The following is an 18407-nucleotide window of genomic DNA, read 5'->3' on the forward strand; positions in this document are numbered from 1 at the left end:
GGCAAAGAAATATGAAAAGAGCTGGAGAGTAAGAAGCATCAACAATTTAAAAAATATTTTACATAGAATTAAAACATTAATTGTTCAGGTTCAATGTTCGTTTTAATATTCTTCTATCACCCACCTAGACTTTCCATAATTAGCTATTTTTTTCTTCATTTCTTTGATAGTCCATCTTTAATCCAGCTATTTAAAATCTTTCCCCTATTATCTTACTGATACAACAACAACAACAACAAGTGGCCATATGTTGTTGTTTTAGTGACAGTATCCTAATATCTAATATCCTACCTTGCTATTTTAGTCTATTACCTGTTTCTTAGAAAATGAAGGATAGAATTAATCATTAGTAACTAAGCACACATCAAAGAAAAAGTTTTAACCAATTCTGAAAAAAAACTTACTTTCCAGAAAATACAAACCTGATCAAAGGTGTCCAGAATGAAAATTTCCGATTCACACAAATCCTTGAACAATTTCACAAAAAGTGAAGTGATTATTGCAAAACGAACTTGATCAATAACTTTAAAAGTATTCTTGTACAATTTACAGATGCAGAATATGACAGAAAACACATATCTATCTGAAAATAGATGCCTGGTACTACTCCAAGAAAATATGATTAAATAACTTTTCCTTGTGCCTGCATAAAATCTATCGGTTAAGTAACAAGCATACACTAAAAGCTATACAAAAATGGTATCATGTGCGAATATATTCTCCATCACATTAAACAGGCGAGGCAAAATGGTTACCTCCTGTGTAAAGCTGTCGATCTCTTCCAGCTGTAGAGTACCATTCAGCCTACGATTGCAACAAGACAGGCGTGCCGTCCTCCTCGGCAGTACCTACAGAGACAGCAGATGTGCAGCAGCTACTAAAATAAATTAATAAATGAAAGATGGAATTCTATGACTAAATGAAGGAATGGAGGAAAACAGTAAAGCTAGGTTTTCCCAATTTTGCAATGACAACTGCCATGTTGATTGTCCGCGTTGCACCACCTTCTTGATGGAGCGCACTTTCCCTTTGAACCCTATTTCCGATCTATTCCGAGCAGAATGACCTGCTGCTCTGATTTTTACGTCCTCGGCGCACCGCGAAGCCATTTCTGTGATCCGTTGACGGGGAAATTGTCATCTTTTTTGTCGATGAGCGGAAAAGAGGTAACATCATTTTCTTTCATATTTATTTCGAGCTGATTTCAAAGTAGTTTACGGGAAACACTGATCGGCTCCTCGTGAAAAAATGCGGATACGATCAAGGTTTGAATTAGTGAGGTGGTAGAAAACTAAACTCAGTCGTCACGTTAGTGTTTTGAAGTTTTTGGAGAAGAAAATTCGCAAATTATTGCTTTCGCGAGAATAACTCTCTAATAAGAGATCAATGAAAAGCTTGCAGGGCAGTTTGCTATGATTCTCATCATTTTTTACCAGAGAGCAGATATTTTACCAGAGAGCAGGTATTACGACGATTTAGCATCGTTTGTGGAGGACAGCAAATAAGCTTCTTTCCGTCACATGAGACCTTGTGTACGTATGTAGACGCGTGTGTTTTCTCTTTTTACACAAAGAAAAATAATGTTCAATATCTGGAATTTTTGTATTTTAATTTAGAGCTGTAACGCACTGACATGTTTCAGCGTGCAAATTTTGTATCTAAGAGCCATTTTTATTTCTGTATTTTGGCTGCTGGCTCCCCATTGACCTGATGTTCGCACGAGCTTAGGCATCCTGCATTGCAGCCCTGTCATCTCATCTCTCATTGGCAGCAGCGTTTTGCCCTCTAAGTGCGTCTAACGAGAACTTTTCAGGAATTGCATCCTCATCGAACCGCTTTGCTAGTGCGCTGCCTTCAAGCATTTCATTCCCCCAAGCTACAAATGACTCGTCTGGAGGGAGCAGAGGGCTGGAAGGCTGGTGGCAGCTAGTGTACGGACCTTCGGCCCACTCTAGAATTGATAGGATCAGGGCATCGGAGGAACGGGTGCCAAAGGGTAAAGTGCATTTGCAGGCCGAAGAGAACTTGGACAATGTGGAGCGCTTCATTAAAGCGATCGAACTCCACTTCTGTTCGACGGTTTGTCAGTTTCTCCGTATCTGATTCTTGTGTCTCTCTCCTCATGTCTCGCTGGATGTCCACTGTCCAAGCATCAGAATATGGTAGAAAATCCAAGCTACTAAGAAAGATTGAGAGTGATCCGACTACCTAAAACGATGCCAAAATCCATGGATTAACACAGTTCAGATATCTGTCTATACAGATCTCTGTTTTGTTCAAAAGTGCAAACTTTGTCACAACACTGAACTCAATAATTTGCTCAAAACATTTCAAAAACTAATGTTATCCAGTCAATTATACAGTGCAGCTAAATCTTGCATTTTCAGTAAAACGAGACCTTCCTACAGCATTGCCAACCATACGAAAGGACGAGCTGTTAAAACCAAATGCGATTGCTGGTAAAAAGCTTAAACAAAGATCAAGCACCAGATATGCCCCATCGACGCTTTCTGTATTGTTATGGTTCAGAAGCAGCGTGGTGAGTCAGTCACAAACACATCATCAGTCGTATCCTTATCCAGCACAATGCTAAAGACACGACAGTTTGAGGGTACCACTGACGTGCTTTCTTGAAAAAGCTAAGAAAAAATTGCGGTTGACAAGCGTAGGATGAGCTTAAACGGGAAGACGTGCGAGTAAGTAAATAGTAAGTTTTGTATGCAGCTAAATGAGGAGGAAATAAGTTTATGCATCGGTAAATGTGTATTAAATTTTTATGATGTATTATAGTTTTAATGGTAAGCAAGTCATTATCAACAGTCAGTTGTAACTATAAAATAAAAATCCAATGTTGGAAATTACTTATCAAGTATAAAAAATTATGGGAGTTTATCGTAAACAAACACATTTGAAATGTGTTTATATTTTATTAACAATAATACACATGGAAAAATCAATTCAAATGGGCCCACTTGGTAACAGAAAATAATAATAATACAGTGTAGACAGCAATGTCCCTAATTATTGCCCATTAAATTGTGTTCTGGAGAAGACTTACTTACCAGTTTGTCAAGGTAATTCAGTTTTGACCTTTTTATTTCTTTAACTTCAGTCCAAGCTTCTATATAAAGTTTAATTCTATAGGGCTGTATTCCAAAATCAGCCTTCATTTTGAGGGCAAATAAAATCGCTTCTTGGACACAACCTGAGCGATATTTCTCCTTCTGACTCAAAAACATGCATAGGTTTCTGAGCCACACTCCATGTTACAAATACTACTTGCGCCCAACGGAACCCTCCAGCATAGGAAATTAATTTTCTTTTGTTTTCCTAGTAACTGGTGATAATTCCTATGTTTGAAAGCGTATATCTTGAAAATTAAGCACAATTATGCACCCAAATTTTTGAGAATTATTATTTTTGAAATGAACTTAACCCAATCATAAAGAAAAAGAATTATTGCACTCGAGTTGCCCTTTAAGGTCACACTATCTCTGGAACAGACCCAATAACCAGGCTGCACGACATTGCTGCGTGGTCATTACATTTCGTCTCGCTTGCTGAACGGCTTCATTAGTCCGAACATACAACAGGCAAGATGGCTGTGGAATCCAGTGTCAGCATGCGCAGCAAGGCAGGTGCTGTCTCCCTTGCAAACCAGCATTTTTTTCCCCTTCAGCTGGCCAGCGCACTGTATCTGATGGATGCTGAAGAAAATCTGAGACGCCGGCAACTTCACCACGGGCATTTCGCATGTGAATGCTTTTAAGCGACTGCCGCAAAGTTATTTTGTTAAATGAGCCTACCCTTTCCTCTGATTTAAAAAAAAACTGTTTTGAATGCGAAAGGAAGCGATACAAAGCCGGTGAAGTCTTTTCTAGTCAGTCACTGGGATAGAAGAGGGAGTGCAATTACCTCAGATCGTTCCCTAGTGAAACACTTCACACCAGAGACTGAAAAAGACGCGTACATGTAGGCTGTCACATTAAGAATCTTTCTAAAGTTATCGTTTGCAAGCAAAACTAATCTTACTACTCCCGAATTTTCACAGATTCCTCAGAACCTTTTCATATTCACTCATTCTCTCCCGCATTTACACATATTTTTCCTCTCTTTCTGACACACACCTTTTTCCCATCTCCCACCAAATCCATGTAAAAATATATAAGGGAGTTATGAGAGAGACATTCAGTGAATGAACGAACAACCTACAATGAGAACGAGAATACGGGTAGTTTGTTCATTCAGCCAGCCATACAAATAAAGTAGCTTCTTCTGACCTAAGAACCTATCTCCCCCTCCAACCCTTGCACTGGCTGCACAGTGACCTAGGCCTTAGTGACTGTGGTCAGGCCCCGCATTTGCCTAATTAGAGTCTGTTGTGAAGGTTATGGACAACAGCGTCACCATTTCCATCGTCTCAAGGGCCAGGCAAACTCCTCTTGGGGAGGAATGTTATTGGATTTTGGCGCAGCGCGCAGGAAAATGACAGCACACAGAGAATTCTAATAAAATGGAATCTCATTTGCATCTGACAGACGATTTCTTTGTCAAGTTCACGATTCTGCTCCGGAAAGCTAAGAAAATAATAAAAAGGACAATTCTTCCCAGACGACTTTCAGGAATCGTTCTGTAGGCTCGTAGAGCGGATGCCTTGCAGACTGAATAACGCAGTTCTCGACTTTTCACCACTAGCAAATCTCTAGTGACCTGCAGGTGATATCTTCTAACGATGCTCATTCATCTAACCTGTTTGGTCAGCCTCTGTATCTTTTAACGACGACAAAATGTGGGCCAAGTGTGTGGGTCTAGATGATGATGATGATGATGGGGATGATGATGATGATGATGATGACGATGATGGGGATAATGATGTATCCAGAATTAATAATTTTATTTGTGTATGTCATTGAAATGGCTTTGAACTTGGGCAAAAGCTCGTTAGCTGCTCATAACACATGACGGCTTGTGCGCCATGTAATATTCTGGAGCCGATCTGATGCAGAAAGTGACACGCGTCTATTTCTGGACCCTTCATCACGGTGCTCCACCTCAGGCGAGATATATTTAGGGTTTGTTTCCGTTACCATAGTAACTGTTACCTAATTTCTTAGCCTGAGCTACCGCAAAACTAGACTGACGAGTGGAAGCTGGCTGAGCTCTTGCGTTTCACGCTGTGATGCGCCAGGCAAAGATTAGTGAACGCGCAGTGACACACTAACATGTGTCAGCCACGACACACTGACATGTGTCAGCCATTTTACCCTTGTCACATCACGCGACAGTTAGTCCCTAGCGTCGTTTTGCTCTGTTGAGTTAAGGAATGAAATGTAAAACAACGTATTTTCAGTATAATATAATATTACGCCTCGAATCATGACTACAGATGTCCGAAGAGATTAAGTCCATAGAGATGAGATTCTGCAAGAAGATTCTTAGCTCATACAAAGACCCCAGCACCATTGAGGAGGTAGTAATGAGATTCGGGCAAATGACTTCGCTACTCGAAGAGACGCTGTCCTCAACAAAAAGACGGAAGTGGTGTGTGCAAACCTTCAGACTATTCTTGTTTCCAAGGACGATAGTAAAGGGAGGTCGAAAAGAAGCAAATCAAAGAACTTGACAAAAATCAGCCAAGAGTGAGCTGGCTTCTCATTGAGTGCATCAAAAGAACCGAGCAAGATGTCAAGAGTTGGTGGTAATATCTTCAGGTGTCCAAACTGCCAATCAAGGATGAGGAGATGGCCTGTTACACGTTAACAGACTGGTAAAGATTAAATACTATCGGGTGGAGGAACAAAAAACATCGCGTGGAAGTGGTCGGAGTCTACAGTCCAGGACCTAGCTCCCACTACCTAACTCCAAAATAAATACAAGTCACCGTAAAACTGCTCACGCCAGGGAAGCCAGTATTAGCATTGAGCCAGTTTGGGCCTTTGTTGCAATTGTAGCAAGCTTCCAGTTTCAGAGACAAGCAAGTCAAGGGCTTTTTTGAACGACCAACAGTTAAAGGTGTAGTGGGTTGCATTTTATTTGTATCGATCGAGTAAATACTATTACCTCAAATCTGGCTCAACATCCGTTATCTAGATTCAGGCCTACTAATATCCCCACTCACAGAAAGGGGCTAACACCACAGACGTCAGGGCTGCAACTGATACCTATATGTTCTTAAAGTGACAGTAAATAGGAGTTGGGACCATATGTTAATCGTGAACAAATGTGACATCACGAAAGGACGCCTTTCTGTGTATGGACATTTATTTATTTCTAGAACATAAGGTAGGAGGATATTAACCCAGATTTAGGAAGATAGTTTATCACAATGACCATTGCTGTCAGTTAAAACAAATTTGCACCCACGCAGGCGGGTGGAAAATAAAGTCGCAGCCGATTCATTCATGTATAGAGAGGACACATGAATCTTCCTGCAACTAGTTCCGGGCATACATGACGCTATACAACAAAAAGCAAACCCACTTTCATCACACTGATTTGAAAGAAAAAGAGAAAAAAAAAAGAAAAAAAAAAGAAAGAAAAAAAAGGAGAGGACAGGCGCTCGAGAGCAACCAGCCAATCAGAATGATGACAACTCACAACGTCAATGAATTCTTCTGGATAGGGCTGCTGCGGACCAATGATGCCCCAGAAGTCGTCTGCTTCACCGCCCTCAGTAATGGCTTCGTATGTATACATCCTGTCCGTATCATAATGAGCGACTTTGTAAGAATACAATCTAACAGCCACAAATAAATAGAGGAAAGAAGAAATAAAGAGAAAAATAAATATAAAGAAAAAAGCAATGCATGACAACAGTCTGCCTCCTCCACGTGGCTGTGTCGTAATTATGTGAAAACGACCGTGTAAAAAATATGGGAATAAGGACTTTTATATATTAAACTCACAGTTGTAAATATAATAACTGGTTTCTTTTGATGAACTAATTTTTCAGCTGAAGAACTTTTACTACTGACATACGTTCTGAAAAACTCTGACATGAGTGTTTGAGAGTCTTACCTCGAGGAGTCTAAGAACGCCAGCATGTTTTTAGCAAACTCTCTCACAAGGCCTCCTGTGAACTGAAACAATATTGAGAAGACACAAAAAAATAATAATAAAACCTTAGAGCGTACCGGTAAAAGAAAAGATTTTTTTCTCTACCCATTGTAAACCTTACAGGTCAATATAATGGAAAGAAGGGACAATGGCATTGTGAACGAGTGTTTGTCCATTAGTTGGAGATGGGTGGAAGGAATGGGGAGTACATGTTAGATGTAAAAAGTACGAGAAGTTATAGCGTGACCAATTTCCGTGTTTTCGCCAAAACAAAAACAAAACTAAACTAAGGTTAAGAAAACATTATAAAGAAAATACTTATCAAGAAAGAAAAAATCGAAACTAAGCAGGCGTCTTTACACTGGAGTGGGTAAAGAATAATCCTCGGTACAGACCTTTCCATACCACAAAATACTGCGGTTGGGCGCTATTAGAACGAAGGCAGCGGATGAGTTAAGCGAAGAGGCAGAAGGCGGCACCTGTAGAGAGATGTTTGTTTTTATCGATCCTGCCATGATGGATGCTGCTGATCATGAGTGATTGTATGTGGAATGTGTGTATGTGTATATATTTGTCACCATGTATGTGTATAAATTTTTCATTACTTATATTTACATTGAGAAAAGACGAAAAAAGCTTTCTTTATCACAAAACCTTTACAGGCCACTTACTTGACAAAGCTCGTCTAGGATTAAAGATAGAAAAAGTATAAAGTATAAATATAAAATATAGAAGTATAACTATGTAACACATCATCGATAATAAATAAAACGTGAAGACTGAATCTATTAAAGATATTGTATCCGATACCTGATGAACTCTCATGCCACTTTCAGCCCACTCTCTGACGCAGTACATCTGGACATCGACGCCGTCCCCCTGGATTTCCAGCTATAAAATTTAAATGATTGTAGTCAAAGCGCTGAGAGTATAAAACGGACTGGCTACCCCGAATTTTCTAGGGGACCTCGCATCGTGCGAAAGGTGCACTTCTCCGTAGAATCATAATACCGATGTAAATTTACGATTAATGCGAGTCTTCTTCAATAACGCCCAAAAAATTGTGTAATAATTAGCCAGAGCAATTTGAAAAGATCATCGTGAATTAAAGCGTTCTTTCGTACTGTTGGTTTAAAATATCTGGAGACAGTGTATAAAGAAAAGAAATGAAACAAATATGAAATATCAGACACGAGTACAAAATATTGGACATGGACATGGAGCCACCCCTCCCCCCCCCCCCAAAAAAAAAATGAGCAGTGTCACTGACGGTAAACCGTAGGATGCAATGTGGTCTTCACCACGTTTTCCACGGTGTTCAAATGTGAAAATACAGATAACTCCTGCTTCATCCAGTTCAGTTTTCAGTCAGTGCCACGGCACTTTTTTCAGTCCCGGACTACAGCCATTATCCCCCTTAATGCTTTAGAGTGTAGACTTTCCATAGTTTTATCTGACATTACATATATTTTATCAGTTCTGATCTGCGAGGAAGATCTATCTTGGTCGTGGTGCTGTGTATTACAAATAACAACAACAACAACGACGACGACGACGACGACGACGACGACAACAACAAAGGCATGGGTAACGCACCTCGACGATGCTTCTGTCGAAGATGGTCAAGAGACTGCGTGGTTCATGGCCATCCAGCGCACGGATCTGAGTACACGCCCACACACAAACACTTGTTACTATGATTCACGAGCGCTGAGCTGTTAGTGCCCACAAAGAAGCTTAAAACAGATTGCATTAGAAACGGAGTAATTTCATATAGCACGTGAAGGAATAAAATGATTTTCGCCGACATAACCAAGCGAAAATTGCTTTGATTTCAGCAGAAGTAAATATGGCGAAATACGAAAAAGAGTCAGGATTTTGCTTCGATTGTGCTGCAAAAACATCTGACACATACAAAACGTTGTAAGGAACTTGTAAACGCCAAAGCAGTGAAAGTCAATCAGGTCAGGAAATGCGTTAACATTCAAACATAGTTGTCTTCCCTATCAACCTCCCCTGCCAGATCAAAAGCTCTTGTTATTCACTCCACAATACCGCGTTTATCGTTTTTGGTATTTGGATGGATTAAAGATAGGTTCAGATGAAAGTCGTCCCCTCACCACGACTGCATTGTCCAGTTTAGATGATAAATTCATCGACAACGCCAGGGCAGTGGATTGAGTCTCTGCTGAGCTCCTTCTCCCCTGTAAGCGACAAATACGACACTCATGTTTAACGCACGTGTTTATGCCTGATCCCACAATTAAAGAAATATTTGTAAAAAATGGCATCGAAATAACACAAGCAATATTTTATAATAATACAATAAAAGGTCGAGAAGCTCACTAAGCTGCAGTAATAGTGACACACAAGCAATCAGAGTTAGGTCAAATTTATTGAGAAAACCTTGCACCCACAATGGAATAAAATATCTGACAGATCCTGCTAAATACTGACTATATTGGTGTTTTCCCCAAATATTGTAAAGTCTAATAAATTATAAGTATTGATCAAGGCAAATACTGATTGAAGAGGCTATACGTAAGTTATGTTTGTTGCAAATGGTTAGTGAAATATTTTTCATTGACTGGAAAGAATGAAGGCTAACTATACACGTAAAATACGATGAAAAATATTGATAGTGATTTGAAACAAAAATACCATAAGTTATTGTATTAATTAAAGATGACCTGCTAACGTGTAGATCAATAATACTTCAATTTTAAATAACCTATGAATAGGAAAATATCTAAAGTTAAAAGTAATAAGAAAGAACATCGACAAAAGTAATGTCAAGGCCATGTGAAAGTTTCTTTTACAAAATTTCTTAGGTACATGTATATCAAAACAGTTAAAATAACTCTTCTTCAACATTATAAAGTTAATCGTAGTGCATGCATTTAATGATTAAAAGAGTACATTATATATACATAAAACCTTAGAGACTTAAAATAATACAGATTCGCTTAAGATACAAAAAAAAAAAGACCAAAAAACAGAGCCAAATAAATTATGCGCACACACATCTTAGACCTTATGGCTACTAGCAAAGGGAAACATACAGACCACGTGATACGTACTAGCCAATAGAAAATGGTGAAATTCGAATTCAATTGAGGGTCTGAGCTCGGTCGGTGCAGTATAACATAACAGTCTGAACTGTTGAAGACACCAGGCTCTCGGCACTGGGTGGCTAGGGTGGCTAGGGTCGCATGGTCAACACGAAACATCTGCGAATATCAGCAGCAAAGCTTCATATTCCTCAAGCAGCAAAAGCTGCCAACAGTTGACGGACCAACTCCCGTACACCTCCAAGCTTACACCAAACCCAACACCCACGCAATATGCAATGTACACAATTGGAAACTTAATGCACAATAAAAGAGAGAGATAGATTGGATAGGCAGATGGGGGGGGGGGGAAATAGAAAAATATAAGAAAGGAATCAGTAAAGTGAAGCAAATCAGCGTAGAAAAAAGCTAAAGACGTGTCATAGCAAAATGCTAAATCAAAAAGGTGAAAGTAAAAGCCTTCACCCTTAAAGAGGCAGCAATAAACTAATGACTAAAACTCTACGAGGAACAAAAGGCGCATGAGAATGTCAGAAGGAGGAGAAGAGCTTCTGACGTTGAATCAGCAGGAGTATAAGAGGAAAAGATTGAGAAATAAAGAAGAAAGAAAAAGGAAAAAAAAAATCAGCGTTTGAAGGAAAAGGGAAAGCATATTGAGATCAGTACCTCAGTCGAGCCATCAGTGGTGAGCTCAAGATCATCTTCTGAAGCTTTATGTGTGGCACTGGAAGGAACAGCCCCAGGCTCCCATTGAGAAAACTGTCCGTGTTCTGGTCGGACACAAGACAGACGTAGGTCCGTGCAATGAGCATTATTTTTTAAACGAGTAAAGCACAGTGTAAAACACCATTTTCTAAAATCTGAGTAAATGTCCTTTTCAAGATGTTAATGAGAATGCATATTACAAAGTATATCAGAGAGATTTTCATGAAGTGGCGTTCAACATAACCTTTCAAAGTAGAAGACAAATGACACATATAATATATAAGATAAACAAGATACAAATGATTATATATACAGATTAAGTTTTGCCCTCACACACTACCTACGTAACTTGCAGCTCTTTCAACGCCTGTTGTAAAGTGTTAAGCATCTGTCCTCAAAAGTGTTTTGTGATCTGTGATCAGTTTGAGAGCACAGAAACGCTATTATTATTCAGCTAACACAAGATAATCTTCCTGACATTCGTTATCCCTTGTCGCACGTGGGCCTCTTAACATAGAAATTTACAGAAAGAGATCAAAAGCACAAATATCAGAATTGAATACGGATACGTTGACGTTGTGGAGGCTACAGCCAATGGGAGATTTGGGTCCATAAGTTAATTAAGCGTATCTGTGGACAAACATGAAAACTCCGGAAGAGGGATAATGCGAAATAGTATCTTACACTTAATTTCAGCTTCACCCAGTCGTCAACAAAATTGCACCCCACTAGACGTCTAACGTCTCACAAACCAGCTGTTTTGATCTTAACAAGTAAAGATATTCTGGTAGGTTTCTTGATAAATTACGGCCAAAAGTTTGGTTAGTTTTCAGTACGCCTCTTTCTTCATGCTTGCCTGTTTGTCTTATAAAGGCGTTTGTGCTGTATAAAAGAATGTGAGGAAAAGTACGAGAGCAGAGGAAACAGAGAGAGAGGGAAAGGCGGTCACCTACAGCTGGATAGATAGATACGATTGAACTGTCGCACATATAAACCTTTATTACCAGGCCACCAGTCTATACATTAGGGATTAAACAATAAAAATGGAACAAAAACCAACCGTAGTAAATATAAACAATATGCTATATACAGCTTATCAGTACCAGCATACTTAATCCTTCCCGTCGTAACATAGCATAAAAAATAAACATTGAAATTAATTTAGTCATATAATGTTGTAATTTTACAGGAGCGAACTTAATGGGTATACAAAGGAGCTGTTAAAATTTCCGTAATTCTCTGGCGAATCATGGTACACCGTTACAGAAGACAGCGAGAAAGAGAAAGAGAGAGAGGAGGGCAGAAAGGTCAGAAAGCTAAATTACATAGTACTGTAGAGTTTTGCTGATGGTTGGTTAGACAAAAACACTGCCTGACGTTTTTGGTGTAAAAGAAAGATAGTCGCTATTCGAGACTCATCCTACCTATACTGGCGATGCTGTATCTGTGCGAGGCGAAAGGCTTAGTCATTAACAGCTCTTTCCACGTTCGGAAGAAGTATTTGAAACACACGGGTTCCCTTGCTTCCATCACACGACACAATGGTAGCCAGGCCGGGTAAGACAGGTGTTCCGCAAATTTCTAATAAATTTGAAAAAAGTCGCAAATGAGGCGATCTCTCTCACAAAACTTTGTGAAGCCAGGCTACAGACGAGACATGAGGGTGGGGTGGGGTGGAAATTGAAAGCTGTTACACTAAGATGAAATACGCATCCATTTAAACGTCATTTGAATTTCCAGACAACAAAAAGTTTACGGTGATAGTTTAGTCACATAACTTTTATTTTTTTTATTAGTTGCATTCCTTTGTTGGCTTTCGTCTTCGAAAGCGTGACTTTCTATTTCTGCTCTCTCTCTCTCTCTCTCTCTCACACACACACACACACATACACACATTTTGAATATTGTTTTCTGGGTTCATTGGCACTCTCTCTCCCCTCACACGCACACAAGCGCGCTTGTGGAGCATATTCGGGGAAATAAAACGTAACTAGACAAACATTCCAAGGGAGCCTACCCTTGCTCGGGTAATAGCGTCAAAGTAATCTTGTTCCTGGGCCTTTGCTCCGACCCAAATAAAGAGTGGCAGACAAGGACCTCGGTCCAGAAGGAAGCTCTCCTATAATAATAATAACAACAATCATCAATCAATCAATCAATCAATCAATCAATCAATCAATCAATCAATCAATCAATCAATCAATCAATCAATCATCATCATTATCATCATCAGCAGCAATCAGCAGCAGCAGCAGCAGCAATGACTACAGCAACGTGATCAACAAAGCAAAGCAAGCGAGAGTACCGGCACTGACCGTGGACACAAGGAAACGCTGATGCAGTGGGACAGAAGTCGCAAAGGGCATGTCATATAGCACTCGCTGACCTGTGACCCTGCACAAAGACACACTAGGCATGAATAGCGCAATCGCGGTCTGTTTATTCACATGCACAGATTGCCAAAAGGCAACACTACTACTAATAATAATGTGATGATGATGTCATAAGAAAACGCGCTAGAAGGGCCTTACCGGTGTAAATTGATAACATTGGAAGAAGTTGTGGAGCTGCCGTCTTGTAGACCTCTGTCGCTCAGAGAGCTGTGGAATTTCTTGGTGTTTTGTAGTTTTTTCAAGAAGGTCGCGTTGTTCTCCGTGTCATTATCATCTGCAGCACAAGCAGGCATAACATGACATTAGTACAGGGTTAATCAAAATTATGTTAACACTTAAATGGCAGAAGCTTTTTATTCACAAAAGTACATCATATTAAAGGATGATTTACAGGACGATCTCAATCTGCTCGCCATCGTGTTCAACACACAAGAATCTGTGAGCAACAGTACTATATATTAAACAATGACGCTTGCATGACAGTGTGTTTTCAGTCGCTTTATGACAGACGCTTTCAAACTACTCTTTAATCATAAGAGAAAAATGTCACACATTGGCAAACACACACACACACATCAACTAGTACAGAAAAACAGCAACAACTAATAAAGAAAACAATTAATAAAGAAAAACAACTTTATGGAAGAACAATTAGTATACAAAAGGAACTTCTAATATAACAAAGAACAACAAGCATAGAAAAACAACTAGTACAAAAGAAAAAAAAGTAATAAAGAAAAACTGTTATAGAATCAATTAGTGAGAAAGAACAAACAACTACTCATATCGAAGAAGGAAATAAAAGCAGCATTGTCAGCAACAGGAACAACAAAAACAACTGTAGAAGAAAACATCCAGAACATCACCATCATAAACAGAAACATTGTAATATTGGTCGTCTGATTTGTGTGATAGAGTAGTGAGCGCTGTACCTACCTATGACGACTATATGTGCTCTTCCGTTCCTCTGACATGCCCTCAATCGCTTGGTCAGCTGAATAGCCTGCGTTACAAAATCCATCACCATTTTAAGACTTAAAAAGCACAAAAAATTAAAATGACCGAAATGAGAATAGTTCTTTGAAATAAACATTCAACATATATTATAATTAGTGTGCTTAATCTTGTCTTTTCCTTGAATCGTCAGCAGTCAGTTGTTCAGCTTCTCATATAGGAAAGTAGTATACTGTAAGCAAGTTTTTTTCATACAATCCATCCAAACCAATAGTCGTTATCGATATTGGGAAGTTGTACGGGAAAAAATATGACACAGTTGTAGTGTCAAACAAGTGGAGGAACTAATCACAATCTCTAGAAGAGAACTCACTAATCGTAGCCCAGGAGAGTTCCTAAGCACGCCTGACATCAAAGTTAATATAATACTTAATGTTTCTGGCTGCCGTTGATGGATTGTGTACGGTCCAAAGTTTACGGCGCCAGCTCTCCACAGCAAGGGACTTCTGGGAATCAAAGCCTCTTCCTCTATAACCCTAGTCTGTCCATTCGAGTCGATTGCGAGACTAGTTTGCAGACGAAAGGTGCAAGGTTTCCGCTTATCTTCTGTCTTTACATTTTCGATGTAGTTAGACAAACGACATCCCTTGTGACACCATTAATAAATGACAGCAGACATCGTTTGGCATCCTAGTGCAGTCTTTCAGTATGGGCGCTCACCTTTACACGGGTCACAGTGTCAGTTCGCTGACCCATCCACAAGTACATCCGAGGATAGCCATCTAACAAGATCACTGACGAGGGATCCAACTCATCCGGATTGATCTCCCCCTAATTAAAAAGTGAGGAACGTTATTAGCAGATATAACTGTGAAGGAATTTTAAGAAAAGATATTTCTAATTTAAATAAATGATATTTTAAATATAAAGTTCATATTTGATCCAACGACCCGTTCCTGTACAGAAACAGTATTAATTGTGTAACAGCTTAATGGATATTTATTATTAATCCATTTATTAATGTGTGTCTTTTCCCCTCCTATTGTTATTTCGGAATCAATGCCTGATGCATCTTTTACCTTACTTGTCTCCAAGCCTGGCAAAGAAGTTCTAGCGGACACTGTAGGCAGTTGTTTTGGTCGACGCGGTGACGGTTGTCTACTCTCGCTTTTATACCCACGATGTAATATTGGTATCTTGCTGAATTAACAAGGGTCATCTATGTGAAAATCCTAATGCGAAATGACCGCCTACTGTTGAGTCTTCTGTCAGCACGAAGTTCTCTCTTCGTACCTACGTGTGTAACCACAATTTTCGTCTCGAGTTTTTAGACATCTACCATCTGGTAAGCAGATCATATTAACTTTTTTCCTTCCTCTTTAAAATTTACTGTTGCGGCAATTTATAAAACAACAGTGATCTTTCCGACCCTCTCTACCCTCATGTGTCTTGGTAAAATCAGCTGAATGGATTACCCCAACTTTCGCTTTAACCACCGATTACCGCGGACTGCGCATGCGCTAAATAATTAATGAAATACCCTCATTGTGGCCGATACTTATACCGATTCGCAGAGTCAGACATGTGTCCCAGATACAAAAGAACAGGAGCAAGTGAGCAGCAAACAGTTCATCCACTGGCCACAAAACGTTGGCATTGTTTTAATCCTGCCAACCACCTGAATAAGTTGGATGTCCCTGACTTTGTGGATGTGTTACTAATCCTGTTCGGGTGAGAGCTTACCATGGATGCTACGGCATACTTCCTTCCTTTGATAATATAAAGTTTCTTTGCCGTCTTGTTCATCTTTCCCTTGCCTTTGATATCGACATACCTGCAGTAAAATACAAGAGAAAAAAGTGTGTGTGGACTGACTGGTTAATTGGTTGAGTAAATGAGGAAGAGAGGGAAGAAGGAATGAAAAGGGAGGAATGGAGAGACGTGGAAAAGAAAGGAGTAAAGAGAGAAACATACAGGAAGACATAATGAACAAGTACTAACAGAAATAAAGGACATATCAAATAAGGATGACTCGCTAACATTTGAATTGCAGTACAGTAGAACCCCCATTGCCCCCACTCCGATCCCGACGTACACACACAGCGTATGCGAGCTCACACGCTTTCAGTAGCTACACTCTTACCCTACACTGATAATAACCTCAATTTGAGACATTAAACAGAATTTACAAAAAATGTGAAAATCTTCACAATTAATAGTTCTTTCATACGGATTTTCTTTGACTTCTAAGTTTTTTTTTCCAGGAGTGATCTGTAGGGAAGAAGCAACTCTTAGCGTTATGTTTGTCTGCCTTTGCGTTGGTCCATCCATCGAACTGACTCAACTCCACTTACACGACTCCCTCTGGAAAATTTCGAAGAAAGAAGTCTGTCTCGTGACCCTGCATCTGCAAAAACAAAGAGGGGAAAACCCATTGACCTGTCATCGCTCGGAAATAGTCTGGCACGCACTCTTTAGTTACCTTCTTTTGTAAAGTACGCTCATGAACTCTGACCTCAAAGACTGCAAATACTCACAAGAATAAGCAGGGTTAGGAACGGTGATGTGGAAAGATTTAATCGACTCTCAAACGTGCTTGTATGTGTGCATGTGATGGTTAGTACCTCTCTCGTGAAGATCGCTGCTTTATGTATGTGTTCATCAAGTTCACGGGACATCTTTTCTATCGTATCTGTCTATTGAAAAACAAAAACAAAAAATTTTAAAGAAATTAAAAAAATTTTCACAATTGTGAGAAAGTCACTCACACATATGCTTAAAGACATTCACGCACATATACGCACGCGCGCGCTCGCCTGTTTACACATATTTGCCTGAACACAGATAAACAGTGACAGCAAACAGATAATGACGAAGAACGAGACTCAGCTTTTCTCGGCCAGGTGGTGTAAAGACATAGACACCAGAAGAAATGGTGAAACAAAGAACAGAATGTAAACTGACACTCATGATGTTCAAGGGCGAGGTGATGAATGAAAAAAGACGACATCAATAAAAAAGATTAGGGGGTCTGCTAGCATGGATGGAATAAATAAATGAGCGTAGTACAACCACCACCGTAGGTTTGTAGTTAGCGGGCTTGGTAGTAAATGGTGGTTGGTTTGTGTGTACCTTGAACCGTTGCCAGGGACACTAGGCGGGAGTTGTAGAAAGCGCAAGGTTTGGACCCCGAGATCAAAAAGCTTTACCTGTTCCCTAAGAGTCAATTATTAAAGATGTGTACCCTGGTAGCCTTTCGCCCTTGCCACACATTGATGGAGCATGTTCTATCCTCGTTCACCTGCAGCGAGAAGGAAAAAATGGTAATAATAATGAGACAGCACCATTCGATGTTACACGCTGACATCATGCGAGCATCAGTCTAGTCTTGTATGTACACAGGTGTGCGAGTTCTTTGGTACATGTGTTCCCGTATCATTTAGTCCGCGCACTGAATGGGTAGTGCGGGTAGTACCCTGTTTTGGTACGTGATACTGGGAACACAACGGAGACTTCATCAATCAATGTGTCAAGTTACATTATTAAACGTTGTGATGTCGCCATCAGGTAAGTGTTTGATGGTATTGATTATTGGTAAAGACAGCACTGGTATTATGGATGCATGTAAATGAAATTAAGTCAAGAAAGATAAAAATTCCCACCCCACCCAAAAAACCCGAGAAAAATACCAGCACCTAAATTTGAATGGAATGATGAAAAGAAATACTTCCGTAAGAAGATAAGTGAAAGGCAACAATAAAATGGCCGTCAGAAAGAAGGTTAACAGGACAAATAGTCAGTGCCTTACCTTCAGGACCATGTAACAGCCACTCTCATCAAAAAATCCATAATCTTTCTTTTCTATGCTCCGGATACGCAAGCCCTGAAAAGTGAGTTCTCTGATTATAGTCTTTCTAGATTTTCAAAATGCTGGCGAATAATTTTTTGCAAGTATTTCTTGTTTCCCGTCTGAATAAAATGGCGGGCTTGAGAGACCAGCTCAGATGACGCATTAGCAAAACTTTGACGTACATTGCGTGCGTATACGTCAGCTTATTGACAATTTGACGTCACTGTACATTGAAAGATGGCGATGGAGGGAATATGAAAAAAGCTTACTGTAAAACATGCTTCGACTTAATAAAAATTAATCAATGTCTTAAAGTAATATTAGTAATGGCTGAAAAAAAATAATATACGAGACACAAAAAAAGGAAAAGAAAAGGAA

At 39.6% G+C, this 18407-nt stretch overlaps 1 protein-coding gene across 6 annotated transcripts in view; it reads right to left on the bottom strand.

Annotated features, from left to right (window-relative positions):
• LOC112554057 (gelsolin-like) overlaps nt 1–18407 on the bottom strand; it is a 38706-nt gene that overhangs the window by 10284 nt on the left and 10015 nt on the right. For 4 of the 6 annotated variants that reach the window (XM_025221639.1, XM_025221641.1, XM_025221642.1 and 1 more), the window contains exons 3-23: nt 17988–18062; nt 17424–17480; nt 16804–16875; nt 16534–16586; nt 15923–16013; nt 14900–15010; nt 14162–14228; nt 13364–13499; nt 13148–13226; nt 12850–12951; nt 12257–12413; nt 10794–10897; nt 10137–10286; nt 9177–9260; nt 8653–8718; nt 7867–7947; nt 7452–7535; nt 7018–7079; nt 6598–6697; nt 756–848; nt 423–467 (exon numbers count right to left, since the gene is read on the bottom strand). In XM_025221639.1, coding sequence (XP_025077424.1) covers nt 423–467; nt 756–848; nt 6598–6697; nt 7018–7079; nt 7452–7535; nt 7867–7947; nt 8653–8718; nt 9177–9260; nt 10137–10286; nt 10794–10897; nt 12257–12413; nt 12850–12951; nt 13148–13226; nt 13364–13499; nt 14162–14228; nt 14900–15010; nt 15923–16013; nt 16534–16586; nt 16804–16875; nt 17424–17480; nt 17988–18062 — 1869 coding nt within the window. Of the gene's footprint in view, nt 1–422; nt 468–755; nt 849–6597; nt 6698–7017; nt 7080–7451; nt 7536–7866; nt 7948–8652; nt 8719–9176; nt 9261–10136; nt 10287–10793; nt 10898–12256; nt 12414–12849; nt 12952–13147; nt 13227–13363; nt 13500–14161; nt 14229–14899; nt 15011–15922; nt 16014–16533; nt 16587–16803; nt 16876–17388; nt 17481–17987; nt 18194–18407 lie in introns of those variants that run through there. The other 2 variants (XM_025221644.1, XM_025221640.1) reach the window with 2 other exon arrangements.

This window comes from Pomacea canaliculata, linkage group LG13, assembly GCF_003073045.1.
Source record: "Pomacea canaliculata isolate SZHN2017 linkage group LG13, ASM307304v1, whole genome shotgun sequence".
NCBI lineage: Eukaryota > Metazoa > Mollusca > Gastropoda > Architaenioglossa > Ampullariidae > Pomacea > Pomacea canaliculata.